The 25,966-nt window shown below is 40.1% G+C and overlaps 3 protein-coding genes across 3 annotated transcripts; 1 reads left to right on the top strand and 2 right to left on the bottom strand.

Annotated features, from left to right (window-relative positions):
• The first annotated feature begins 1,446 nt into the window (after window positions 1-1,446).
• Window positions 1,447-5,876, top strand: hmox1a (heme oxygenase 1a). Its single transcript, XM_041816871.1, has 5 exons — window positions 1,447-1,585; window positions 1,690-1,801; window positions 1,880-2,095; window positions 3,078-3,350; window positions 4,900-5,876. The coding sequence occupies exons 1-5, from the start codon at window positions 1,536-1,538 to the stop codon at window positions 5,065-5,067; spliced, it is 819 nt and encodes a 272-aa protein (XP_041672805.1). The 5' UTR covers window positions 1,447-1,535; the 3' UTR covers window positions 5,068-5,876.
• A 1,373-nt stretch (window positions 5,877-7,249) lies between these two features.
• mcm5 (minichromosome maintenance complex component 5) lies at window positions 7,250-14,944 on the bottom strand. Its single transcript, XM_041816798.1, has 16 exons — window positions 14,632-14,944; window positions 13,458-13,584; window positions 13,214-13,342; window positions 12,953-13,125; window positions 12,690-12,845; window positions 12,438-12,607; window positions 12,177-12,348; window positions 11,953-12,064; window positions 11,728-11,871; window positions 10,123-10,188; window positions 9,867-10,043; window positions 9,671-9,783; window positions 9,452-9,580; window positions 9,227-9,369; window positions 7,751-7,878; window positions 7,250-7,584 (listed from the first exon to the last, which is right to left on the bottom strand). Exons 1-16 carry the CDS (start codon window positions 14,796-14,798, stop codon window positions 7,483-7,485), a joined length of 2,208 nt encoding a protein of 735 aa, XP_041672732.1. The 5' UTR covers window positions 14,799-14,944; the 3' UTR covers window positions 7,250-7,482.
• Window positions 14,945-16,050: 1,106 nt separating this feature from the next.
• On the bottom strand, window positions 16,051-24,806 carry gcat (glycine C-acetyltransferase). Its single transcript, XM_041816820.1, has 9 exons — window positions 24,524-24,806; window positions 21,772-21,902; window positions 21,586-21,687; window positions 21,017-21,163; window positions 20,460-20,614; window positions 19,348-19,430; window positions 17,891-18,062; window positions 17,014-17,135; window positions 16,051-16,771 (listed from the first exon to the last, which is right to left on the bottom strand). The coding sequence occupies exons 1-9, from the start codon at window positions 24,741-24,743 to the stop codon at window positions 16,620-16,622; spliced, it is 1,284 nt and encodes a 427-aa protein (XP_041672754.1). The 5' UTR covers window positions 24,744-24,806; the 3' UTR covers window positions 16,051-16,619.
• Window positions 24,807-25,966: the final 1,160 nt, after the last annotated feature.

Genomic DNA, 25,966 nt, shown 5'->3' on the forward strand with positions numbered 1-25,966 from the left:
TGTTTGTGCTCCTCTTCTTATCACAGTTTTCCCTTCCAGTCAACGTTCCATGAATCTGCTTTGAAACAGCCTCTGAGATTCACCTGTCTTTTCAGCAGTGACCTTCTGTGACTTACCCTCCTTAAATATGCTTTGATACCGACTCTGAGAACAGCCTGCTATTTCAGCAGTGACCCTTTGTGGCTTACCCTATTTTGATATGCTCAAATAAAGCCTCTGAGAACCCCCTGGCCTTATCAGCAGCTACTTTCTGTGGCTTACCCTTCTTGAATATGCTTTGATACAAACTCTAAGAAACCGTCCCCTTGCCATTGACTTTCTGTGGCTTACCCCCCCCCCCCCCCCCAAATAGACTGAAATAAAGCCTCTGAGAACAGCCTGCATTTCAGCAGTGTCCTTCTGTGACTTACCCTCCTTGAATATGCTTTGATGTCGACTCTGAGAACAACCTGCTATTTCAGCAGTGACCTGCTGTGGCTTACCCTCATTTAATATGCTTTGATACAAACTCTAAGAAACCGTCCCCTTTCCATTGACTTTCTGTGGCTTACCCTCCTCCAATAGGCTGAAATAAAGCTTCTGAGAACAGGCAGGCCTTTCCAACAGCTGCCTTCTGTGGCTTACCCTATTTGAATATGCTTTGATACAGACTCTAAGAACCACCTGCCATTTCAGCAGTGACCCTCTGTGGCTTACCTTCCTTCAATGTGCTTTGATGTCGACTCTGACAACAGCCTGCACTTTCTCCAATGACCTTCTGTGGCTTACCCTCCTCAAATAGGCTGAAATATATCCTCTGAGAACAGCCAGGCCTTTCCAACAGCTGCCTTTTGTGTCTTACCCTTCTTGAATATGCTTTGATACCGACTCTGAAAACAGCCTGCACTCTCAGCAGGGACCTTCTGTGGCTTACCCTCCTTGTTGATGGTATCCGTGATTGTCTTCTGGACATTTGTCAAGTCAGCAGTCTTCCCCATGATTGTGGTTTTGTGTACTGACGCAGAGCGAGAGAGAGAAGGTTCAGGAAACCTTCGCAAATTGGACTGTACTGCGATAAATTGAGAGAGTGGATTTTTGTGAGCTGTAAACTGTAATCATCAAGACTAAAACATAAAAGGGTTGAGATATTTCACTTTGTTTAAGGGAAATCTATTTATTTCATATTTTATGTTTAATTCTTGAGCAAAGCTAACCAGAGTCATATTTGGCCAATAAAGCTGATTCTGTTTCTGATTAGTCTGCATTGCTGAGTAATCTTTCACCATAACTTAAAAGTTTGTCACTTGGATTTCTGCCTCATCATGTTTTCAGATTCTACACCACAGGCAAAAAAACCTGCTTCATCATGTTTAGCCCTCAGTAAACTAACATGTGACTCAGTAGTCTCACTTCCCTTTTGACTCAGCTGCCTCGGTTTCAGGACATCATGTGTGTATAAAAGAGGCAGGACGGAGTCGTGAAGCCACAGAGGACAAATCAACTCAGAGAAGACGAGCAGCCAAGCAGCCGGCACAAAGAAAGACCAGCCTGCAGAGATGGAGAACATGAAGAGCGCCAGGAAGAACGATGAAGGAGAAGTTGGAAGGTAGGACAACAAGAAGAGGAAAATTAAATAGTGCTCTGCCACTTTAAATTTGTCAGAATGTCAGAAGTTTCCTGTTAAATATTGACCGTTTTCCTTCTTTACAGTGATTTATCAGAGCAGATTAAAGCAGCCACTAAAGACAACCACGTCCGAGCTGAAAACACCCAGCTGATGCTGAGCTACCAGAAAGGACAGATCACCCTGCCACAGTACAAGGTAAGCACCAGTACAACCAAACTTTCTCTCATCATCATGGTATTCGTAGGTACTTATCTGCCTCTCTCTGCCCATCAGGTGCTGCTCTGCTCCCTCTATGAGATCTACAGGGCGCTGGAAGAAGAGATGGACAGAAATTCATCCCACCCTGCTGTTGCGCCAATATACTTCCCTCAGGAACTTGCCCGTCTGGAGTCACTGGAGAGAGATCTGGAGTATTTCTTCGGCTCGGAGTGGAGGAAGAGAGTGATCGTTCCTGCAGCCACACACAGATATGAACAGAGACTCAGAAAGGTAAGCTGAGAAGAGGAATTTCAGTTATCATTATTATACTACGGCACTAACAGCCCAATCCCTATCCTCTGTTAGATTGAGGTAGCTACCTCTGTTTGCTTGGCTCATTGTTTTGCTGGGAAATAAATCTTCCCCTGAGCCGTAGTTCTCTTGCAGACTGAATAAGATTGTCACTGCATTCATATTACCTGCAACCTTTACAAACCTTCCAGGGCCAGCTGCCCAGAAGCATCCCCACAGCATGATGCTGCCACCACCGTGCTGGTGTTTTTGGGGTGATGTGCAGTGTTTGGCGTCTTGTCTGATGGCCAAAAAGCCTCATTTTGGTCTCATCAGACCAAAGAACTTTCTCCCACTTGACCATGGAGTCTCCCACATGCCTTTTGGTGAACCCTAGACCAGACTGAGTCTGAGTTCTCTTTGCCATAAAGCTCTGACTGGTGAAGAACCCGGCCGACAGTTGTCGTCTGCAGAGTCTCTCCCATCTCAGCTGCTGAAGCTTGGAGCTCCTTCAGAGTAGTCATAGGTGTCTTGGTGGCCTCTCTCACTAGTCTCCCTCTTGTCCTTCTCACTCAGTTTGTGAGGACGGCCTGATTCAGGCAGATTTACACATGCAAACTCATATTCCTTCCATTTCTTTATAATGGATCTAACTGAACTCTGGGGGAAGTTCAGAGCCTTGGAAATATTTTTGCATCCATCCCCTGACTTACACTTTTCAATAGCCTTTAAGTTGCTTGATGTGTTCTTTTGTCTTCATGGTGTAATGGTAGCCAGGAATCCTGATTGACTAGTTGGCTGGACCTCTCTTGAATTAGGTCAAAACATCCAAGAGGGTGAAATTTTGTAGATACTTGAGCCGCTCAGAGTAAGACAGATAAACATGATAATGTGAAGTGAGCAGGCTAATTACCTGCTCATTATAAAGTGGTAACAGGCTGTATCTCTTGTAAATTGCAGCTAAAATGTCCTTCTTTTTCAGATCGGCAGAGAGAAGCCGGAGCTGTTGGTGGCCCACGCCTACACTCGCTATCTTGGAGATCTATCAGGAGGTCAAGTGCTGGGAAAAATTACCCAGAAATCTCTAGGGCTGAGCGGCACAGAGGGACTTTCCTTCTTCTCTTTCCCTGGCGTGACCAGCCCGAACCGCTTCAAGCAGCTGTACAGGAGCCGCATGAACAGCATCGAGCTGACGGAGGAGGAGAAGGAGGAGGTGCTGGAGGAGGCGGTCGCTGCCTTCGAGCTCAACATTCAGGTAAGGAGACAAACGCGGGATTAAGTGTCGGGTATCCTTGTCACGTATGGGGAGGAAAGCTGGAACACTAATATTTTATATATAGAACCCTGATTCAGAAAAAGTTGGGACGCTGTCTAAAATGTAAATAAAAGCAGAAGATAAAAAATATATCGGATGTTGAAACTGAGACATTTTAATATTTCATGAGAAATATCAGCTCATGTTGAATTTGATGGTAGCAACACATCTCAAAAAAGTTGGGACAGGGCGACGTTTACCATTGTGTAGCATCCTCTCTTCTTTTATCAACAGTCTGTAAACGTCTGGGAAGTGAGGAGATCAGCTGCTGGAGTTTTTGGAGAGAAATGTTGTCCCATTTTTGTCTGATGTAGGATGCAGGCTTAAGAACTGTGCCAGGATTACAAGCTGGGCCGTCCCTGTCCTATAAAGTCAACAGGGGCCACTTTTTTCCTGAAATAATTTCAAATTTTGACCACAGAACAGTTTTCCAGTTAGCCTCAGTCCATTTTGAATGAATGTTGGCACAGAAAAGATGGTGGGGTTTCTGGAATGTGTTCACATAGAGCTTCTTCTTTGCATGATCCAGCTTTAACTTGGATTTGTGGATGGTACAGCAAAGTGTTCCTGATCACATAAAGGGATTTCCAGTGCAGAATCATGCCTGTTTTGAATGCAGTGGCCCTTGAGGGCCCCAAAGGTCACCAGCACCTTTAGCCTTGTCCCTTCCCGCAGAGATTTCTTCAGATTCTCTGAATCTTTTGGTGATATTTTGGACTGTATTTGGAGGGATATTTTAAGTCTTTGCAATTTTACATTGAGGAACATTTTCACAAAATTTTCCACAATTTTGAGATGCAGTTTTTCACAGATTGGTGAATCTCTGCCCATCCTTACTTCTTAAAGACTCTGCCTCTCAAAAAATGCTCCTTTTATACCCAGTCATGTTACTGACCTGTTGCCAGTTAACTTAATTAGTTCTAAAAAAAACCTTCCAGCTTTTACTTTTCCAGCCTTGTTACCCCGTCCCAACTTTTTTGAGATGTGTTGCTGCCATAAAATTTAAGAGCTGATTTTTTTCAGGAAATGGTAAAATGTCTCAGTTCCAACATCTGACATGTTATTTTGTTTTACTGTGGATAAAATATGATTTTATGAGATTTAACTTGTTTTCTACATTTTACACAGTGCCCCAACTTTTTTGGAATTAGGGTTGTAGAGTCTGGCTTACATCAGTTCTAGCTAATCTAACTTTACAGAGAAATATTAAACTTCTGACATATGTTAAAGTATGATTAAATGTCCTGGAATTAAACGGTTTATCTCACTAACTGCTGATAAACATTATTGTTAATTCGGCTGACTCCCTTCACTCCTAGCGTTGAATTTGCCTTATAAGGGAATGAGCTTTTTAAAAGCACATCTACAGAGGACAGTGATCGCCACGTGAACATGTTCCAAACATTACACTGAAATTAAGCAGAAACAGGAAGTGAATCTGCAGGGCGTCCACAGCTTGCTGACCTTTATTTTTTTTCTTTCTCACCAGGTTTTTGATGACTTGCAGAAAATGTTGAGTATTACAGCGGAAACCGCGGACCAATCAGCAGGCAGCAGCGTCGAAACCTCAATGTTCCCTTCTTCCCCCCTCATGCAGCTCACCGTGGGATTGTGTGTAGCACTGACCACCATTGGAGTGGGAATTTACTCCTTTTAGACCTAAACATGTTACCATGCACATGCAGCACTTTACCTATCACTTTTGTATATTTATGATTTTATGATACCAGATTTTTCATCTGTGATGGAATTAGAGTCAAATAAATCAATATCTATTATAATACTATGGCAATAAAAGAAGTCTTAGACTGTTGATCTGGATTATTTCTTGATGATTAGTTGCTAAAGTTGATGCTAAACTACAGCTCATGGTCTACATTGAGCAGAAGTGCTTCTACTGTAATATTACCAGCATATTTGTGCTACACAGACAGTGAGTTTGCCCACTATCTGTTTATTGATTGATTTATTATAAATAAGATGCAGTTTTTCATATTGTCAGTGCCTTTTGATACTATCTTCCATCAACTCTTAGAGGCTGTTCAGGTCATTTTGAGGCTTTTTTGGTCTTTTTTTAAAATTTCTTTTCGATTATTTTAATGTGAATAATTAACATTTTGGAGGGTATTTTTTTCCTGATAGAATTCAGATATTTTTATATCAGGGCCTGTAACAGGTCAGTAATAAGCTCTAGACACTTGTACACACTCAGGCTGTTAGTGGCCAAAAATGCCCCATTGAAACCCATCAGAACCACAATGATTGACCCTCCAGTCACAGCAGTAAAAAGCATGAATTCTGTGATATTAGAGTTTCATTCTGGGGTCACTGCTTCAAAGATTTTCCTGTTTGTTACTAAATGTCAGAGGTTTTCACATATTTGCCTGTTTTTTCCTGGTTTCCGATATGGGCACTACTGTGGAAATGTATTAACATAATGAAAATAAACAAAAATAATGCATTAAACCAAAGTTTTTGCTCATTTTTAAAATATATAAGGCCGTTTAACAACTTCAGAGAAATCCAATTTGCATGTATTCAGAAATACTTCCTTTTCTGTGTGTTTTTTACATCACAAACATCAGGTTTGTTTGTTTTTTTTGGTTGTTTTTTTGGGTTTTTTTTTTTTTTTTTCGTTGTTTTTTTGGGGTTTTGGTTGTTTTTTTTTTGTTTTTTTGTTTTTTTTTGCTTAAACTGGCATTTAAAGGGTTAAATTACTCCAGTTGACATGTACAAGCAGGTCTGATATTGTTTAAACTTAAAACATTTATTTATAATGAGCTCTGACCTTGGTTAAAAAGTAAATGCAAAACAAGTGCATAATAAAAACATATATTTTTTTCTATTTATGTATAACCGTCATTTTTGGCCACAAAAACTTCAGTGTAACAGTTTTGTGAAAAAAAGAAAAAATGCTTACAAATCAAAATTGTTGCCCATCACTATCACATTCAAAGTCATAATCACTTACAATAAAATCTAATTTTCACAGTGTATGAAAATAAAGTGTTTTTAAAGTAGAAAATTCAGCGTTTTAGTAGTTAAACTGGTATTGCAAGGGTCAAATCCCCCCCTCAGAAAATCAGTGTTTGATTTCTATGATCAGGTCTGAGCTTGATAAAAACAAAATTGATGCTAAAGAGTGAAACATTTTTTAATGTAAAATATTTGTACTGCTGTTTATGAATGGTGGCCATCTTTGGCCACTTACACCTTGAGTTTAACAATTTATGAAAACCCTTTAAAGAAAATCATACATAAAAATCATTGTATTCTTGTGATTATGTATCCAAGGCTGACATATTCTCCTTCTAGGAAATTTAATTTGCATACTGTATTTACAGAGTACTTCACTTTTTGTGGCTTTTCCCCTTACATCAGGGTTCTTTTAATAACACTTTTTGGCATTTTGGTCGTTATTAAGAAGACAGTAGTGTGATTCAGACACAGGGATGTGAGACTGTGGGAGTCAAGAAAGCAGAGGCCAGACTTGAACCTGGACCACAGGCTTACGTGGAGCGTGACCAGGAGGCCATCTGCACCAAACATCTGAGATTTTTTTTCACTTAAACTGACATTTAAAGGGTTTAAAAGATTAATATTTGATGTTTATGCAAAATATGAATGTACATTTCTTTTTTTGTTATATATTTATGTAGCCATTTTTTGGTTCCACCCTCAGTGTAACAATAATCAAATAAAGGACAGTTTCCTCATACTGATGACATCACCGTAACATTTTAACCTTATGTTCTGTAAAATTAACCAAGTGTTGATGTTTTTATCAGCCTGTCATATTCATGAACTTTATTAAATAAAAACCAGCGCTCTTATTTTTATTTAAGTACTTTATTTCAAATGCTTCCATATCAGACACCTTTAAACATCTGTGTGTAACAGTGACGCCTTTATTTTATTACTTTTTATGAATTCATTTACTAAATAAATCCCAGATTTTCACCACGACTAAGAGCATAAATCATTCCAACATGTCCTGACACAAAAACAGAGAATACGTAGATCAAAACTATTTACATTAACATCATAGGTGTGAAATAAGAGCTGGTTTCCTCTATTTGACTCTGTAGAGGACTTTCCTCTGCATGCGATGCTGCAGCTCGCCTCTCCTCAGCATCAGGTGGAGGACTTTGTAGATGGCGTGTTCTGGATATTTCTGTCAGAGAGAAAAATGGATTTTAAAGATTTATTCTAAGATGAATTTAGCCATGATATTAGTATATGACAAAGCTTGATGACCTGTTTGTTACACAGTGGTGTACAGAATAATTGAGGTTTATTTCTTCAGCTTTCCCCTTCCCTTTATTTTTCCTCGTACTGACCTGTTTGGTGAAGTCCTGGACGATGCTGTGTTCAGAAACCTGTGAGCCGATGGCGAAGCGTCTCTTCAGCTGCTTTTCAACACGTGAGATCATTTCCTGATCCTCCTGAGAGGTGAAGCCCTCCACTCCTGAGACCAGAAAGTAGACGGAAATATTAACAACAGAAAACAACTGTCATGCCTCGTTTAAAGACATGCGTAATACAGATTCTTCTTTTTTATACTTTACTTTTTCAAGAGTGCAAGGTTTAACTACAGAAGCCTTTTTACATCAATTAAAGAAAAATGTGAAGGATAGGGATTTCTTAAAAAAATAATAAAAAATAAAATCCTAAGTCATAGCTATGACATAAAAAATGAGATATTTTGAGATAAAAAAAGTCCTAATCATGATTTTCTCTCATAATTTTGACTTTTTTTAATCTTATAATGACTTTTTATCTTTCAAGGAGCTTATTTAGCAATCCAATTCTTTATCAGCAGCATGAATTTGTAATCTAAAACATACATCAGTATGGTGCAACCATACTAATTATGTAAACAAACATTTTGACAAGAATTTAATGATGTTTCTTTTGTGACATGGAAAAAATGTTTCCAATCAAAACAACATTATGTTGTTTTCGAACTCCCTGATGAGTTTTGGCAGCAAGTAGCGATACCAATAACATCCTAGGGGCGGAGCCAGTGGCAGCTAGGGCCAAACAGCACCACTCCTAAAAATCTGACTGGCATTCCCAAAAACCCAGAGCAGGCCTGTTCAATTAGTCGCCCCAGGGGCCAAATGAGGCCCAGAACCAACCCCCAAGTGGCCCAGAACTGTGGTCATGCCAGAGATGCAGAGGGCAAGTTTTCATAAATTCCCACAGTATTTCAGACCGTGAACGCAACAATCCGCATTGCCCAGCAACAGTCTACCTACAATGCACCGCGTTGCTTTGAAGTGTGGTGAGCGATGCTGACAGAAGTAGCCCCAAAATACCGAGTATAAAACATGTCCTTTTCAACTCTATCTACAACGGTGCAAATTTAGTTTTTATGCATGCCTGGGTAAGATGTGACCAAAATTACTATCTACAGAATTTCATTGTATTTTTTATATTTATTTTTATTCAAGTGAAAAAAAAAACACTTCTACTACCTTAGATATGTTCAAATACAGCTCTGTTGTTTTGTTTTTATGCACTTTTACATGCAAATTTAAAAGACAGACTATGAATAAAAAGTTTTTTGTTTTTGTTTTTCAAGGCTGTGCTCAAATTCATCTGTATTGGTTTGAAATTTGACATTATTGGCTGCTTATTGGGCCAAGCATGTCTGGTCCAGGTACATTTCTTAATCTTAAAATTTGGACCAGTTGAATTTGTAATTAAAGGATTAAAGCCATTATCAGCTACCGTCATCAAACACTAATGCTAACATTTCTACTCCTTCAGCTCTAGAGAAAAACTTCACATTTAACATCATGCGTACATACCTGAGAGGCTTCCTGACAGCGCGGCGTCGAGCGTGGACACCTGGAAGAGTCTGAGAGCTTCATCGACCTCTTCCTCTCCAGCGACGGCCTGCAGCTTCATCTTCGCCAAAGACTCGGCGATACGAACGACGGCCTCCAGCTGCCTGATGGGAGAAAACAGAACTTTGATTATTTAACAGTTTTAAGCCTTTAAATGGTAAGGTAAAGATTTAAAGTGTAAAGTACCTGACTGTGATGGGGATGGACGGCCTTTTGTCCGTCTCCCTCTCGTGCTCTCTCGCTCCGCTCCTCATCAGCACGTATCTGTTCTTCAGTTTCTCCGCAGCAGCAGCAGAAAGACGAGGGCCGCATTTACTAAAACATCCGGAGCAAGAATATGAATGAGCAGAGTGACTTACAGATAAACGAAGATTCATCGTATCAGGGATACAAGCTGGCACTCACGCTCTGGCGTAGCCGATGTATTTCTTAAGCATGGCCAGCGGGATCTCGCCCTCCACGCCTTCAGTCTGAGTCTGAGCGCTCAGGTGGACGTTCATCACGTGACGAGCCAGCGTCTAAAACAGATGAAGATCTCAAACATTAACTCACTGATTTGATAGATTTAAAGCAGAGAAGAAGCAGTCAGAGATGTCCTCACCATGTCTCTCTGCTGGTCGTGCTGGTCTTTGATGATGAAGATCATGTCAAAACGGGACAGGATGGTGGGCATGAAGTCGATGTTGTCTTCGCCTTTTGTGTCGTCCCAGCGCCCGAACACGGAGTTAGCGGCAGCGAGGACGGAGCAGCGAGAGTTCAGGGTTGTGGTGATGCCGGCCTGAGGAGGAGGAGAGACTATTGGTCAAACTCTCCATGAAAACAGAAAATAATGTTTAAAACACTCTTTAAGCACGTACCTTTGCGATGGAGATGGTCTGCTGCTCCATGGCTTCATGAATGGCCACTCTGTCGTCTTCCCTCATCTGAACAACGAAAAGAAGCGGCTTGTAATTTATCTTTTTACTAAAAACAGGCCAGTGAATAAGGAGAAGTTAGCACACTGATTTATATTAATTCAGTTTAAAAAAAATTAATTAATTGAAGTCCTATCTCACCCTGCAAGTTCCTCCATTCACACACTAAAGATCTGCTTTCAACCTCTGATTTAAGTCAATTACCAAGCTAGTAAACTGCCCATCTTTTAACAATATTTTCATGGTTTCTTGAACTGTTCCAAGGTGATATTTAACCCTTATCAAGCAACTTTTCCAGCACCTTACAACTGTCAATTCTGTCTACAAATACGTAGTTCTGTGCAGAGCTTCAAGGCATGTTTTGGGCCAAAAATGGAGGCCAGATGTGGCGGGTAAGCCACCTACGTGCACCTTCCGAAGAAAGATTGATACAATCCCCTTTGTGCTCTAGATGTCCTTACACATGGCCACACACATGGAAAATAATCATTTGAAAAAATAAAGTCCACAACTTTGGGGTTGCGTAAGGGCTGGATGTGATGAGTAAGCACAGCCTTGGGTATCACTTGGGTGGGTAGTGGGGTTGACACAACTCCATGGTCATGCTCTGGATGTCCAAAGAGCCTGAAAACTACCAGTGGTCTCCAGGCGTATTACCAGGTGTAAAAAGGCCTGGACAGAAGAGATGCCATCGAGCTTGACCTTGGCCAAGGTCACGCTAGCCCTACATGCCTACAACTTATGCACATGACTGTATATAGTTAAAAACACTTCTTTTTAAAATTTGAATAGATGCTGTGCTATAAATGAAAAATTATGTTTCTAACGGCATCCTATAGATCAGTGGTTCCCAGCCTCGCCCCTTTCAGTGGTCTTCCTTGGTTTTAATGGGTTGTATGTCAATGTGGCTGTAATCTCCGGCATCTAAAACTTTGATGTTGATTTTTTTGTTCATATTTCCTGTTTGTACTGCCATCCCCAGTCTGCTCTGTAGATTGTATTTACCTATCCTACTTTTATTTGTACCTCAACACCAGTTAATTGGGATTTAGATTAAACATGAAATAAATGTGAATATATACCCTACTATCAGGGTTGCGTCACAGATGTGAAAACACTAATACCAGCCATTTAAAGACCCTTATAATACACAAGCAAACAGAAATGCATGCCACCCTGTAACATTGGTGATTAATGGATATCTATCAATTTACCCTTCAATATTTGACCTGCAAACAATTTTTAATTTTCATTTTGAAGTCCATTTTGCGTTTTTCCACCTTGTTATCCTCTCTAGCATTTATGATTTATAGATTCAGATGTAATATCTTTCTGTGAATTCCATGATTGATCTCTAGAGCAAATCCTCTAGAGAAAATGCATCAACAACTATAAATACATGGTGTAGATTTAGTAATGTATTTAATCACCCTTCAGAAAAAAAGGTTTATCTTAAATCTGAGCTCGCCTACATTTGAGCATAAGACTGAAGTCTAGTGTTTGAGACTCTTCGACTTTTTAAGGTCCCTGTGCAACAGTAAATCTCACCTTGTCAAACTCGTCAATGCAGACAACTCCACCATCAGCCAGCACCATGGCGCCGCCCTCCATGATGAACCCTCGAGTGTGCGGGTCCCTCAGAACGGAGGCGGTCAGACCGGCTGCACTGCTGCCTTTACCAGAGGTGTACACCTGATGACACAAATAATAAATTAACATGAATCAAACAGAACAGGATATAATGAGAATCTGACCATAAAGGACAGCGCTTACCCCGATGGGTGAACATCTCTCTACAAACTTGAGCAGCTGAGACTTGGCGGTTCCCGGGTCTCCCAGCATCAACAGGTTAATGTCTCCTCTACGAGTCAGACCGTCAGGAAGCCTGAGAGGACAAATGTAACGCTCATATTAGAGCTGATTTTAAGACTTTAGTTTACTTAGATGAGCTCTGCTGCTCCGGTTCTCCTGGGAAATGTAGTTTTTCTGAGCCTCACCTCTTCCTTGATCCTCCAAACAGCAGACAGGTGATTGCCTTCTTTAGATCATCACTTCCATAAATAGACGGAGCGACAGATCGACCCAGCGAGGCGTAGATGTTCGGAGTAGCAGCGAGCGCCCTGAGCTCCTCTTCTTCCTGTGGGGTGACCGACGCTGTAGCACCTCGACCTGGAAGAAAAACCACAAACCAGGACTTTAAATCCTCCTGCTACTCACTTAAAACCCTGTGTCTTAAGGTTTAAAGTGCTCATCTTTACCTGTTCCTTCTGTGTCCACCTGGATGCCGACCACTCTCAGGTAGGACGAGCGGATGCCCACACCTGCGCTCTTCTCTTTACCAGCGGTCTTAGCCGCCGCCATCTTTTTGATGGAGAAGATTCCCATGATGGTCACTCTGTTCCCTGGGACGACTCGGTCACAAAGATACCTGAGAAGAAGATAACAGTTGAAGGAAAAACAGCCCTTTACATTGAGTATTATAGATGTTTTTCCAGGTAAAGCCTGCTCACCTGTCGCAGTACAGCTGCAGGTGTCGGGGCATTTCTCCATGAGGGACTGCATCAGGAGACTCCTGTAGGCGGAGAGTCTGAAAGTCGACACAGACGCAGCGGTCCGGGATGATGAAGTATGGATCCACAGGACACTTCACTCTCCCAGCATCCTCTCTGAGAGACAGAGAACATTGTTTACATTGTATTAAAGGTATTAAAGTCTCGCCCCTCCCCCTGACCAATCTTCCCTCACCATCCTTGATCAAGACTCTCATACTCACTTGTTACATTTCCTCGGCAGAGCGTAGCCCTGCAGGCCTGGAGGAATGGGGATGTTCGGGATGACAGAGCGACAGCCGCGACACTGCAGACACACCTTGGTTGCTTTCGCCTTTACCGCGGTGGCAGATATAATGATACCGTGGACCTTGACCAGGCGAGACACCATCTCTGACTACAGAGGAGAGAGGATGAAACCGGGTCAAATGGATGAAATTAATAAAAACATATGGCTGAATATTGAGGTTAAAGTTTGCTGGTACCTTGAGGCTGCGAATGGAGGCGTGATGAGCATCGCTCTTCACCATGACCTGGATGTCCTGGACTGTCTCCTCGCCTGCGGGACGGGGTCGGGTCACTTCATCTGCCACCTCCTTGGCAGCTTCCTCCAACTGGAAAATAGAACAAATTGTCAGGAATAGGGTTCTCACAAGAATTTCAATATTTTCTCTCTGTTTGCATCATCCATCAGTAAATCAGCAGAATTTGGATGGTACCAAGACTCACCAGTGGCAGGTTCTCAGTTGGCAGCTTGTACAGACAGTCAGACAAATCTTCGTCAAAGCTGGCCAAATCCTCCATCTCCACCTCCACCCAGTACTCGCCCAGGGTGTAGTGCCTCTTCAGCTCATCTCTGCATTTAGAGTAAAGAAGAGATGTTACAGAGATATTATCTTTGATATTTCTCATCAACACAAGTGCAATGATATTAACTATTTTCTTAGTAACATTACATTACCTATATATTACCTTGATTAATAACATTTCAGAAAGCACCTTGGTGTAACTGTAAACCATATTTGTCACTTTAACATAAAATACACAAAAAAATGTCACTTTTGTCCCTAACTTCCACATGTTGTTGATTTGCGACCACAGAAACGTGTTAATAATTTAGCAAATTAAAACAACATTTTCTGGTAAATACCAAAGGGTTATTTTTTTTTTTTTTAAACCAGCCACAAGACATGAGCAATATGAAAATGTTTTAGATAGATTTTTCACAATTTGAGTTTCCATTTCTCTATTTCATTGATGATTAATGTCGCTTTATCATCATCCTACGTCTTGCAACTAATTTAAAATTTTTACTAGAATGCCTATATCAAAATGAACGGGTTATTTACGCAACTATTTAGGTAAGAGAAGTTAAAATCGCAAGACATAATCAGATTTATGAGCTTAAGAACGCGTCTTCACTTCTAACAGCCTAACACTACATTTCCCATGATGCAACAGTAAAGCGTCCAGCAAGGGATACGCGTGCTTGCTTTATGTCCGCTGCCTTCAAACGCCATTCAAACTTTATGTAAAGGATTTAACTCCATAGGTCAGATTGACGCATTTACATGTCCATTTTTATTTTAAAATAAAACATTTAAAAACGAGTCTCGAACGCTTATTTTGCTGACGTCACTGACCCAAATTGTGGCAAAATTACCGGCGGTTAGCTTTCCTCAGACATCTCTCCGTCTTTCATCGCGCACCCCTCATAATAAATACACCTCATTAGCTTGGTACAGCACATAGCCCGAATATTTATGTTATGTTTTCATTGTGAGTCCCAAGTTTTCTGTTACACCGGTATTTTGGGTTTTGAAAGTAAGTTTTTACTTTAGTCCACCTGCACGTCATTCATACATCAGCCGATATAAAGTATTCTGCGTTTCTACTAACGTACCTGTATTTATAAGTGAATCCGGTTCGGTCTGTCCCCACTCTGAACTGTCTGAGGAACTCTCTGAACCGTTTCTTGATCTGACTCCTCTTCTGTCCTCCTTCATCCACGGATCCTTCTCCAGCGAAACTTTCGCTGTAGTAAATTCCGGGGTCGTCAAATCCGGACATATTGAACCAGAGGAGCTTACAAACAGAGCTGGTCGAAAATAAAACCTAAACGCTGAATTATTAAGGAGTTACAACTCAAAGACGGAGCTGGTATGACAGGCTGGATGCAATGCTCCACGGTGTGTTGTTTCGCGGGAAAAACGGAACTCTTTCCTGTCTGTTTCGCGCGAGTCGCGCTTAGTACCGCCCCTTTTCTCTTCTCTGATTGGCCGAACACAGTTATGATCTGTTGCCATTGGTTAAAGCAGAATGAAAGAGGCAGGACGTTCAAAAGGAGGTGGGGTGACAGCGACTATGGCGCGAAAATGACAAGAGAGGGAGGGGGAGACATTAAAAACAAAGAACCACGACCAGCACAGCTGTCTGAACTCTATATTCTACCTAAAATACTTTAAATATCAGTATTATCCATCCGAAAGACTGTTGACGCAGCGATTTATCTTCACGTTTTTAAGGCGTCATACTGTAAGTTGCAGCACTAATCTAGTAAAGTGTTAAAGGGCACAACAAATTAATTTACACGTAGAAAATTCAGTGATTTAAACATGATTTGGTTTTCTTTTTTTCACCTCACATAACAATTTCTGTCTTCTTCTGTTTTCTTTATAGTCCCTTGTTTTATTAATCTAAAAATATACACAAGTATTATTGGACTGAGATACGTGATAACATTGGGAGAACATGCCATTTAAACAGTGTGAAATACAGCATATAAATTAGTAAATATGTTTAAACTTAAACTTTACATGTAACTTTTGCTCGCCTAGGGATGAGTGTAGAAAGCTGGTACCAACATAGTACCAGTACCAATACATCTGACACCTACCGGACCGAAGTACAAGACAGATTGTAATGCAGCATTTATGTACTTTCCTACCCAAATGCAATCCCTGTTACTCCAAAGGAAAATTTCTTTACCAATTTGTTATATTGTCATGTAATTTCTGAATTATTTACAACTCAGACACAGCTTTTGCTCGGCTGCCGAGCTTTGAAACACCTTTTTTCTCATAAAAGTATTACTGTTTAGGCCCTAACACTTGCTAGGTCTTGAGCTTGGACATGAAAAAATAAAATTAAAAGGTAATACGGTTCATATTAAATACTAGTTGACTTTAAAACTAGTAAATGTCCAAAAATTGAGAATAAAAATGACAAACTTGGATTTAAGATGAAGAAATGTTTCCAGAAACAATCTGTCAGGCTGCACGGTGACACTCAGACGTCAAAGATAAGCAACAAAACACAGAAATCCTTTGTTAGCAAGAATTAACTTTAATATTTTTACATTATTCCACATACAGAACCTGCAAAACTGCATCTTTGAAAAAAGGCAATGCAATCCTCTCTCTCTGAGGAGAAGCGTAAAATCTTTGGCTGGGGGTGATGAAACACTGTAAGGTTCCTTTATTCCTGAAAATCCTTCTCTCACTAGGAGACAAAGTTTATTTAAACTTTAACTGATTTCTTGAGATGAATTTTAAAATTGTAGTTGTTTTTTACAAGATGCTTTCTCTAATTTGTTAACATCATTAGGCTTCATGATGACTAGAAAAATAGGCTTTAGAGAGCAAACATTTACCCCACATCTCAAACTTTAGCAGCCCTTTTAATCAGAATACAAACATCTAAACGTAGCTTCATTCAGCTTGGCGACACACTAAATAACATCACCTCCTTTGACCTACACATGTAACTAATATTTCTGTCTGAAGCATTCGCAGGTCTTGGGTTACAGGCAGCAGCAGCGATCTGCAGAGCGAGCGTTCACTGTAGTTCAGACTGAACGGTGCATATGTTTCACAATCCTCACTGTCCGTTTCAGGAGATGACTCCGTGTTTTCTGCCCGTCTGGATGAACGCCTCAACGCAGTGGTCGATGTCTTCGTCTGTGTGGGCGGCGGAAATCTGGACGCGGATTCTGGCTTTGCCTTTTGGGACGACTGGGTAGGAGAATCCAATCACGTAGACTCCTGTGAGGAAGAAAGACGTCTGGTTAGAGCTTGTTTTATGTCTCCTGCAGTCAAACTGGTTTGGTCTGATCTGTATACATGACTTTATGTTTTCTGTGTCATCTTCCTTGAGTAGATTGCATCAAGTACATGTATTATTAATCTACTAATAGGAGTTGACAAGTAAAAAGAGCTCAGTATGAATGTAAAACATCCTAGATAAAGCAGTTTTTTATGTGCATCTGGTCACACTGGTGTCTCACCGAGCTTCAGCATATCATCGGCCATGAGAGAGGCAAGCCGAGCATCGCCGAGCATCACGGGACAGATCGGGTGAGCCGAGCCTGCAATGGTGAAACCAGCCTGTGTCATCTTGTTTCTGAACCTGAGAAAGAAGCATAAAAAACAGGATTAAAAAAGAAAAACAAAGATTTGAATGCAATAATCCTACTGGGTGTGTAAAATAAAATCGTGCAGGTTTTGTATGTAAGCTCCCTGCAACAGTATGGCTTAACACAGGACAGCATAACTTGTATTTATGTTTCTCAGGCACAATTTAAAGCCATGCAAGTACACTGCTGAAATGCCTGTTGTTTATTTCAAAGCCAAAATTCAGCGATAAACCAACTCGACACTCAGTATTCCTGCTATTCTCATGTTTTTTCCCACAGCTATATTCATGAAGTCTCCTCAAGATCAAGCATCTAAAATGTGTACTGATCTATGCCACAGCATATTAAATTAACCCTATGGCTTACAGTTACATAACAAGCTCTGAAGGCAGCATGTGGGTGGTAGCTTATAAGATCAGGAATCAAGATGGAAAAGTCTACAATAATTCCTCCCACACGTTTAAACCAATGCAACCATCAGTGCACATATCTGCTCATTTAGTTATGAAAATAAAAGGCAGATATGATTATAGTTTCTCCTTCCTTCTGCTTCTGCTATTTTACGGCTTAAGCAAAAAGAATCTGCATTTATGAATTAGAAAATAAAATAAATAAAATGATTATAAAAAGATTATTTAGCATCAAACTCCTCAGAAGCTTCTAGAAAAGTAAAATATTTAACCCTGAAGTACTGAACACCAAACAACAGAAGTGTGATAACGTCCTCTGTGAATAAGACGTAATTCACCTCATGGTTTTGGCCGTCATACTCTGTGCGATCTCGTTGGAGGCGAGCAGCAGCTCCACGGCTTTGGTGGCGCAGCCGACGACCGGAGGGGGGAGCGAGTTTGAGAACAGGTAAGGTCTGGAGCGCTGTCTCAGCAGGTCGATGAGTGGTTTAGGGCCGACGGTGTAACCACCTGGAGGACACAATGTTAGATTATTAAAAATACATCTGTAATGAGGAACATTTGCTAGACTTATAGTAATTTTTGGGAAATTTGTGCGTAGCGCTCCATCTCTGGACATTTTCAAAAAACGTCTCAAGCGCCACCTTTTCACCACAGCCTACAGTCTTCACTAAACCACCCCTTACACTCATTGTACCCCTCACATAGTTTGTCCATCTCTATGTGTTCCTGTAAAGCGTCCTTGGGTTTCTTGAAAGGCGCTATGTAAATTCAAGATATTATTATTATTATTTCTTTTAAAGATATCACTCATATTTCTAATTCAAATATAAAGATGCATCTAACAGCGGGTTAGGCTTAGCATACAGACTGGAAACAGCAGGAAATAAGCTACACTGCCTTCGTAAAGCCCTTTTCACACATGAATCCCTGAATATTTAAAGAAAAGACTACTCTGGTGAGCAGAAAAAAGTTTAAAGCTTCTAAATTGTGTGCACAATCATGGCCCAAGTTTTTTTTTTTTTTTTTTAAGATTTATTTTTGGGCCTTTTCATGCCTTTATTTGATAGAGGAAGGACAGTGGATAGACTCGGAAACAGGGAAGAAAGTGGGGAGAGACATGGGGCAAGGGGCCACAGGCTGGATTTAAACCTGGGCTGCCCGCGTACATGGGTAGCGCCTTAAACCACTCGACCATCTGCGCTCCCGTAGCACAAGTTTCTAACTGTTTGCAGGATATAAACACCTCCTCTGTCTGCTCACTCACAATGAATTTTCCAGAATATTTCCTACTGTGTTCACATATTAGCTCACCATGACTTCAGAGAATTTGGATAAAGTCTGTAAAACATAACCTGACACGCCAGATAGACTGTTTCATGTGTTCATGGTGTGGGATGTATTTCACATCCATCTGGGCAACACCCCATAGACGGTGTTTGGAAGGTCAGAACCTTTCAAAATAAAACTCATAGGGTGACTGTCCTAATACAACTGTTGCTATAGCTGCATCCATGCTAATCTCTGCACTGATCGCCTTTGTTTCCAGGTTTGCAGTTTCAAATAAACTGATACCACTTCCTTCTCCCCACTTGACACTGATTGGTCCAGTTATTCTCTGACTAGGATCAAATGCATCAGCATGAAGCTTTGCATGGTGGATCTGCCTGATGACAGTCCACGTGAATTCTGACCAACCCATTGATTTTATAAAATTAGTCAGAAACTGTTCGTGGATGATACTCAGAGCTGACTCTTGTGGATTAGTGAAGTCATAGATCAGATGGAAACATACCGGCAGCTCCTCCCAGCGCTTTTCCCAGGGTGGAGTTTACGATGTGAACTCTGTTCATCACTCCTAGGAGCTCGTCTGTTCCTCTGAAATCAAAGAGGGAAGTTGCATCAGATCATTTCACAATAATGGTGGAAAACAAAGCACAACATTAAAAAGGCTCCGTCAGTTTGCTGATATTTTCTGGTTGAATCAACAAAAAGATTCTGTCACAGACAATATGCAGACTTGAGTTTTCTCTTTCTATATTTCAATAATAACAATTTTAGCACTAATTACAGTGTTTTTGTACATAATTTAAACACTGATGATATCTCCAGAATAATTCCACTTCATAAAACCCTTTACAAAAAGATCTGTCTGGAATTATTCTCCTTTTAATCATCTTAAATACTACGGCAATAATACCATCAATGTAAAGGGTTTAAAGCAGTGTTACTCAACCCTGCCCAACCAAAGAGCTAAACTGTTTAAAAATATCTTTGCAAGAGCCACAATCTAAGTGGTGAAAAGTGGCAAAAAAGGGTTAAAGTGGCAATAAAAATAAATTAAAGGTGGCAAAAATGGGTGACAAAGGGGTAAAAATTGAGAGAAAAAGTGGCATGAAGTGTAGAAAGTGGCAAAAATAGGTGAAAAGTGGTGAAAAAAAGGAGTTACAGGTGGCAAAAATAGCAAAAGAATGAGTGAAAAGTGACTAAAATAGACAAAAAGTAGCAAAGGTAGGAAAGAAATGGGCGAAAAGCAAGATGAAGTGGCAAAAATGCGATAAAAATTGGTGAAAAGCAGAACAAAGAAGTGGCAAAAATTGGCTATAAGCAGCAAAATTGGATTGAAAGTGGCAAAAACAGGAAAAATTGCTAATAAGGGCAGTCAAAATGTACAGACAAAAACATAAATAATGGTTGACATGTAAGTAAACTGATGAATATGACTTAATAGATCATTTCTGAGGTCAAAGTTTCCCTTTTTAAGGTGTTCCGGGGGTATAATATTTCCAATTAAGACACAAAAGAGCCACATGTGACTCAAGAGCCACGTGTTGAGTATCACTGGTTTAAAGATAAACAAAGTGGTGGTTAATTTCTGATTTATGGGTCACTAAGAGTCCAACCCACCTGCCTCGGGATCCCAGGAACCCGGTGGCGTGACATTCATCGATAAACACCATGGCTCCATACTGTTCAGCCAGGTCACAGATTCCTGTTAGAGGAGCCACGTCTCCATCCATTGAGAAGACGCCATCGGTCACGATGAGGCGCATACGAGATGACTGAGGAGGAAAAACAAGAGTCACTGAAACAGAGGAGCCATCATTGGCTTATCAATACTGCAGCTTTCATCTGACCCCGTAACCTCAGGGTAATTGGTTTTTAATGCACCATAAAACTCAAACTGACAACGTTAGGAGCCAAAAATGATGAGGGGGACTTTCAAAATGCCTTATCAATATCAGCATTTCTGCACCTGCACGGTCGTTAATGCAGTGCAAGGATGGCAGATTTACGACTGATGACCTAAAGTACCTTAAAGCTGAACTCCTTATTGACTGAAAACAGTGCAAATATTTAAAATCACTCCAGACAAGTTGGAAAATACTCACTTTTCATGATCTGCTGCATAAATACAGATGAAAATATAGCAGCAATTATTGGGATTTAGAACAGAAAGTTACCTGAGACTCTTTGAGTTTGTTCTCCAGGTCACTCAGGTCCATGTGCTTGTAGCGCAGCCTCTTAGCTCGGCACAGACGGATCCCATCGATGATGGAGGCGTGGTTCAGCTCATCAGACAAAACTGCATCGTCTGGGCCCATTAATACCTGTGTTAAAGAGGAAAAATCATGCTTTATCTATTAGGGTTATCAAGATAAAAGAAATGACACACGAGGCAACAAAAACAGAATCCTGTGCATCAACCATCGGCTAATTTCCTGTTTCACATTGCCAAAAAAAGCAGTGTCATTCCTGCACACTGTCCAAGCCGCACAAATATGTTTGGTGCTAAAATTTGCTGCACATTTGTGATATTAACACAATGATATTTATATCTTTGAGACATATATATGAGTTAATATGTGCAGTTTTTGGACAGCTTTTGTACTTTTTGATTTAATCAACCATTAATAATGCATTTTATCACTTTAGAACATGCTGGATATAAACATATTACTAATTTTGATTGAATTACTTTTATAATGGAGACATCCTTCATATGACAAGTGATAAATGAAGTACAACAGACCTCAAACAGTCCAGCATTGGCATCAAAACAGCTGGCATAAAGGATGCAATCCTCTCTCTCATGAAACTCTGCCAACTTCTTCTCCAGATTCTTGTGTATATCCTAAAAACAGAAAGTAAACGCTCAAATACAGACATGCTTATGCTTTGTTCTGTGTCTAAATTTGCTACTGATTATCTGTCTCACCTGTGTGCCACAGATGAATCTGACAGAGCTCAGTCCAGCACCGTATGTTTTCAGAGCGTCGATCCCTGCCTGCACCACCTCCGGATGGCTGGACAGTCCCAGGTAGTTGTTGGCACAGAAATTTAATATAGCTGGGAGATATCAGAGAACAGGAAAGGTTAGACGCCACTCTGGCAGGTTAGTCTGCCAGAGTGGGGCTCTCAATCAAAGCAATAGCAAAAGATGACAAGTAGATTCTTGTTCAAAATTGAGGTTTCTGTCTAAATTCACACCATGAGGCAGGGGTTCCCACACTTTTCAGCCTGTGACCCCCCCCCCCCCAAAAAAAAAAACGGCGTTAGAGATCGGACACCCCCATCTTCCCTTGAGGGAGATTAAGTGCATGATATTGCACAAAGCATCATGTACAAAACTTGCATTTTAGGTGGTTTTTTTTAACTTTTATTTGCATTTAAGAACAAATATGATTTAATAACTCCTTTTGTAATTCAACTTGAACTTATTTTTATCAATATTTTTTAAAACAATAATTGAAATTTATGATTTTGAAGCGTATGAAATTTCTCTGTCTTTTATGGAAAGCATTCCACGACCCCATCTCACTATCTCACAACCCCCCTAGGGGTCCTGACCCCAACTTTGGGAACCACTGCCATGAGGCAAACAGTAAACCAGGGTTTTCTTTTCATGGATGAACTCTACATTATGAGGGGGAAAAGCGGTTAAAAGAGGCCTTCCTGGCTCGTGCTGCAAGCTACAAAGCATTCTGGAAAAGCTTGCAGCATTAACCAAGAAGGCAAAGTTTAACCGCTTTTCTCCCTCATTGCGTGAAATTCATCCATGAAACTGAAACGGTGATTACCTGTTTGGTAAAAACACCTTATGGAGTGTCAATTTATTGAACAGTTATCTAATACAATCAAGACTTAAGCTGTGAGAGCGGCAGAGCTGAGCAGTGTGTCTCGACTAGACTTGGAAATGTCTAGTGGGGCCACATTATGGAGTACGTCTCATTCCTGCCTCTGCAGCTCAAAAGCCTTCAGTTACAACTATAAAAAATAAAAACTTCTCTGGCTTTGAAAGATGTTGGAACTGTTTGAAGTAATCTAAGAAGTCAACTTAATAAATATAGCATTTAATTAATGTCTACATTTCAGTGCAGAAGTTCACCATATTGTATCTTTGAGGTGCAAAGGTCCCTATCTGAGTCTGTTACACCACACTGTTCTTTCAAATACTCCTTTTTTTCTGCCAAAAAAAGTGTAATTTAAGCCCAAACCAAAACAATAGAGGCAGCATACAGAACAAAAAAAAAAAAAACGACAGAAAAACAATGCCTGGGATTTTGTGGTTGCCATCCAGATGAATAAAAACAAAGTGACTCTCACATGCGAGAGGTCATGGCCTGAAGTCAAAGGGCTGTTCATAAATCAGCAGAGTCAATCTCTGGCAAAGGTTCACCCTGCAGAGTAAACACAACACAGGCTCTCTGCAGGACGGCAAACAGGTGGAAGATAAGCTGCTGCTGCAGTGGGCACTTTTCAATAACGTGTTTATAGCAGTGCTTCTTTTTCTTTGCAGTTAGAGTCACATTTGTACTGGTGAACTGATTCTTTTAGACGTTTTAGGATCTCTGGCTGCATAATCACCCAGTCTGGTTTGAAATAACATGACTCCTTTTGTCTGTCAAGGGATCCTTAACATTTAAAAAGTCTTAAGTCACCCCTGTAAAATAAGAAAACAAAAATATTGCATCCCTATGACTGCCGAGGGATTTATGATTATTTGTGCAGGGATAGCTAAAGATGTGCATATTCACCACAATCCTTGGCTACATTCAAAGCTTTTTGAAAGCACCGGTAATAATGCCAGAAGGCATCTCTGTTGAGAAAGGCCTGTACAGCAGTCATGTCTGATTTTAACGCAATGGCTCCTGAGGGCCTGAAGATCATCAGCATCCAATTTTGACCTTAAGCCTTGTCTTATGTGCACAGAGATGTCTCCAGATACACAGATGAAAATTGATCCCCATCCTTACTTCTGAGAGACTCTGCCCCTCTAAAATGCTCCTTTACTACCCAGTCATGTTACAAGTCATGTTGCCAACTAACCTTCTTAGTTGCAAAATGCTCCTTTCAGCTGTTTTTACGTGAGTACCACTTACTTTTCCAGCCTTCTGGTGCCCAGTTCCTACTTTTTTGAGTTGTGTTACTGCCATCAGATTCAAAATGAGCTAGTATTTTTCATGAAATGGTAAAATGCCTCAGTTTCAACATCTGATGTCTTGTTTATGTGAATAAAATATTGGTTTATGAGATTTGACAAACATTGCATGCTGTTTGTTTACATTTTACACAGCGCCCCAGCTTTTTTGGAATTAGGGTTGTTAACTAATGTAATATATAGAATTGACATTAATGCAGTTGAGGCAAATAAACACTAAAGAACTAGGGTTAAAAGACTTTATATACATGAAAATATTAACCATTTAATGACAAGTAAAGTGTAAAGACTTTATAAAGTTATGTTAAACAGACTGTTATCCTTCCAGCGCGTGTCCCCCAGTAATCTTACCTGACTTTGCTAAACTGTCGTTCAGTCAAAACAAGGTTTGATTGTGGCAGAGCGCCAGCTGACAAACAAAAGGGCCTGTAATCTTTATTTAATGTAGTAGTTGTATGTTTACAGACTGTTAGCTGACATTATAACAGCATTAGCATAAACGTCCGTTACACAGACTACTTTGACTCACTGCTCCGGCTGCCGTCCACGTTGATTTGCGGTCCCTGCTTCGACGTGATTATCCTCTCCGCCTTCCACGTCCCCGCCGCTCGGATACCGTCCAACTCGCTCTCCAGCACCGCTCTGGCTTCAGCGACAGCGGCGAAGCTCCGGTTCAGACCCTGGGCTGGAGGCCGGAGGACGCCCCGGAGCGGTTTCACCAAACTCCGAGCGGCTTTACCGAGAGACATGACGGTTCTTCAGAGTGTCAAACTAGCACGAGCGCTAAACGTAAAGCACAGAGACCAGGCGTGGCTACGTCATGTAACATCTATGACACAGGGAGGCGTGTGGGTGATAGACCAATCAGGTATCAGAGATTTTGCCAGGTGGCTTATTTTGACCAATCAGAATTCAGATTGTATTTACCGAGTGGTTCATATTTACTCGGGCAGCAACATGTTGCCTTATGTAAAATTCGACATCGTTAAAACACAATATTAAAGGGTAGTTTATCTATGGAAGCCCAGTCCCGCCATTTATAAAAAGAAAAAAAATATATATTAAAAAAATATAAATTTTAAATCGAAATGATAAGATAAAGAGTCAAAAATATGAGTTAAAGAAACAAAAACCTTGAGATAAATCACAATAATGAGAATAAAAAAGTATGAGTTAAAAAATTATGAGGAATAATGTCAAAATCAAGATAAGTTACTTTTGATTTATCTCAAAATCATGATTTACTATATGATGATTTTAATTTCTTGTCTCTCAATTTTGACTTTTTAATCTCATAATTCTGTTTTGATCATGAATTTATTTTTCACTACACATTATTTGTGTGTATTTTGTGTAAATATCTAATGCATTTTTTACACTGCTTTAGCAGTAACTGATCTGTTCATGCCAATAAAGAAAACTGAAATTGAAAAATAAAAAAAAAATTAATTCAACTTTTCATCTCATAATTCTGACTTTTTATCTAGATGTAAAATTGTATTAGATCATTCTGCCTTTTTTAAATTCCTCTTTTTGTCCTCTTATTTTAGCTTTTTGACTCATAATTCTTATTTATAGCCATAAGTATCACTTTTTTTATTCATTTTAATTTGGGTTTTAATAATTTTGACTTTCTTATCTCACAGTCCTTACTTTATAATTTCATAATCATTACCTAAAATTAGCTTGTATTGAATTATATATGCTAAATTTTTTGTTTCTCTTCTCCTCTTGGCAAAAATGGGCTTCCATAACTGGTCCATTATTATTTTAAATACTACAGTGTGTTTTTTTTCTTCTACAGGAACACTTCTGTACTGTAAAAGGTAATACACACAAGTTTATTGTCTTGGCTATGTTTTTATATTTTTCATTTTTTTTTTATTAAATGTTTTAATTCCAGTACATTAACATATGAAACATAAATAAAAAGTTGACTACATTTTTAAAGCCTTCTGAAAACCTGTTATAT

This window comes from Cheilinus undulatus, linkage group 21 (assembly GCF_018320785.1).
Source record: "Cheilinus undulatus linkage group 21, ASM1832078v1, whole genome shotgun sequence".
NCBI classification, from domain to species: domain Eukaryota; kingdom Metazoa; phylum Chordata; class Actinopteri; order Labriformes; family Labridae; genus Cheilinus; species Cheilinus undulatus.

What these genes read in the sequence shown, in the direction of transcription:
- hmox1a (XM_041816871.1), top strand. Translation starts at nt 1,536, where the DNA reads ATGGAGAACATGAAGAGCGCCAGGAAGAACGATGAAGGAGAAGTTGGA. An exon ending in GATGAAGGAGAAGTTGGAAG is followed by an intron (nt 1,586 to 1,689) that starts GTAGGACAACAA and finishes CCTTCTTTACAG; the next exon opens with TGATTTATCAGAGCAGATTA. An exon ending in TCACCCTGCCACAGTACAAG is followed by an intron (nt 1,802 to 1,879) that starts GTAAGCACCAGT and finishes TCTGCCCATCAG; the next exon opens with GTGCTGCTCTGCTCCCTCTA.
- mcm5 (XM_041816798.1), bottom strand. Translation starts at nt 14,798, where the DNA reads ATGTCCGGATTTGACGACCCCGGAATTTACTACAGCGAAAGTTTCGCT. An exon ending in CAACTGAGAACCTGCCACTG is followed by an intron (nt 13,343 to 13,457) that starts GTGAGTCTTGGT and finishes TCTATTTTCCAG; the next exon opens with TTGGAGGAAGCTGCCAAGGA. An exon ending in AGAGATGTTCACCCATCGGG is followed by an intron (nt 11,872 to 11,952) that starts GTAAGCGCTGTC and finishes TTGTGTCATCAG; the next exon opens with GTGTACACCTCTGGTAAAGG.
- gcat (XM_041816820.1), bottom strand. Translation starts at nt 24,743, where the DNA reads ATGTCTCTCGGTAAAGCCGCTCGGAGTTTGGTGAAACCGCTCCGGGGC. An exon ending in CGTGGACGGCAGCCGGAGCA is followed by an intron (nt 21,903 to 24,523) that starts GTGAGTCAAAGT and finishes GATATCTCCCAG; the next exon opens with CTATATTAAATTTCTGTGCC. An exon ending in CCAATGCTGGACTGTTTGAG is followed by an intron (nt 21,164 to 21,585) that starts GTCTGTTGTACT and finishes TCTTTAACACAG; the next exon opens with GTATTAATGGGCCCAGACGA.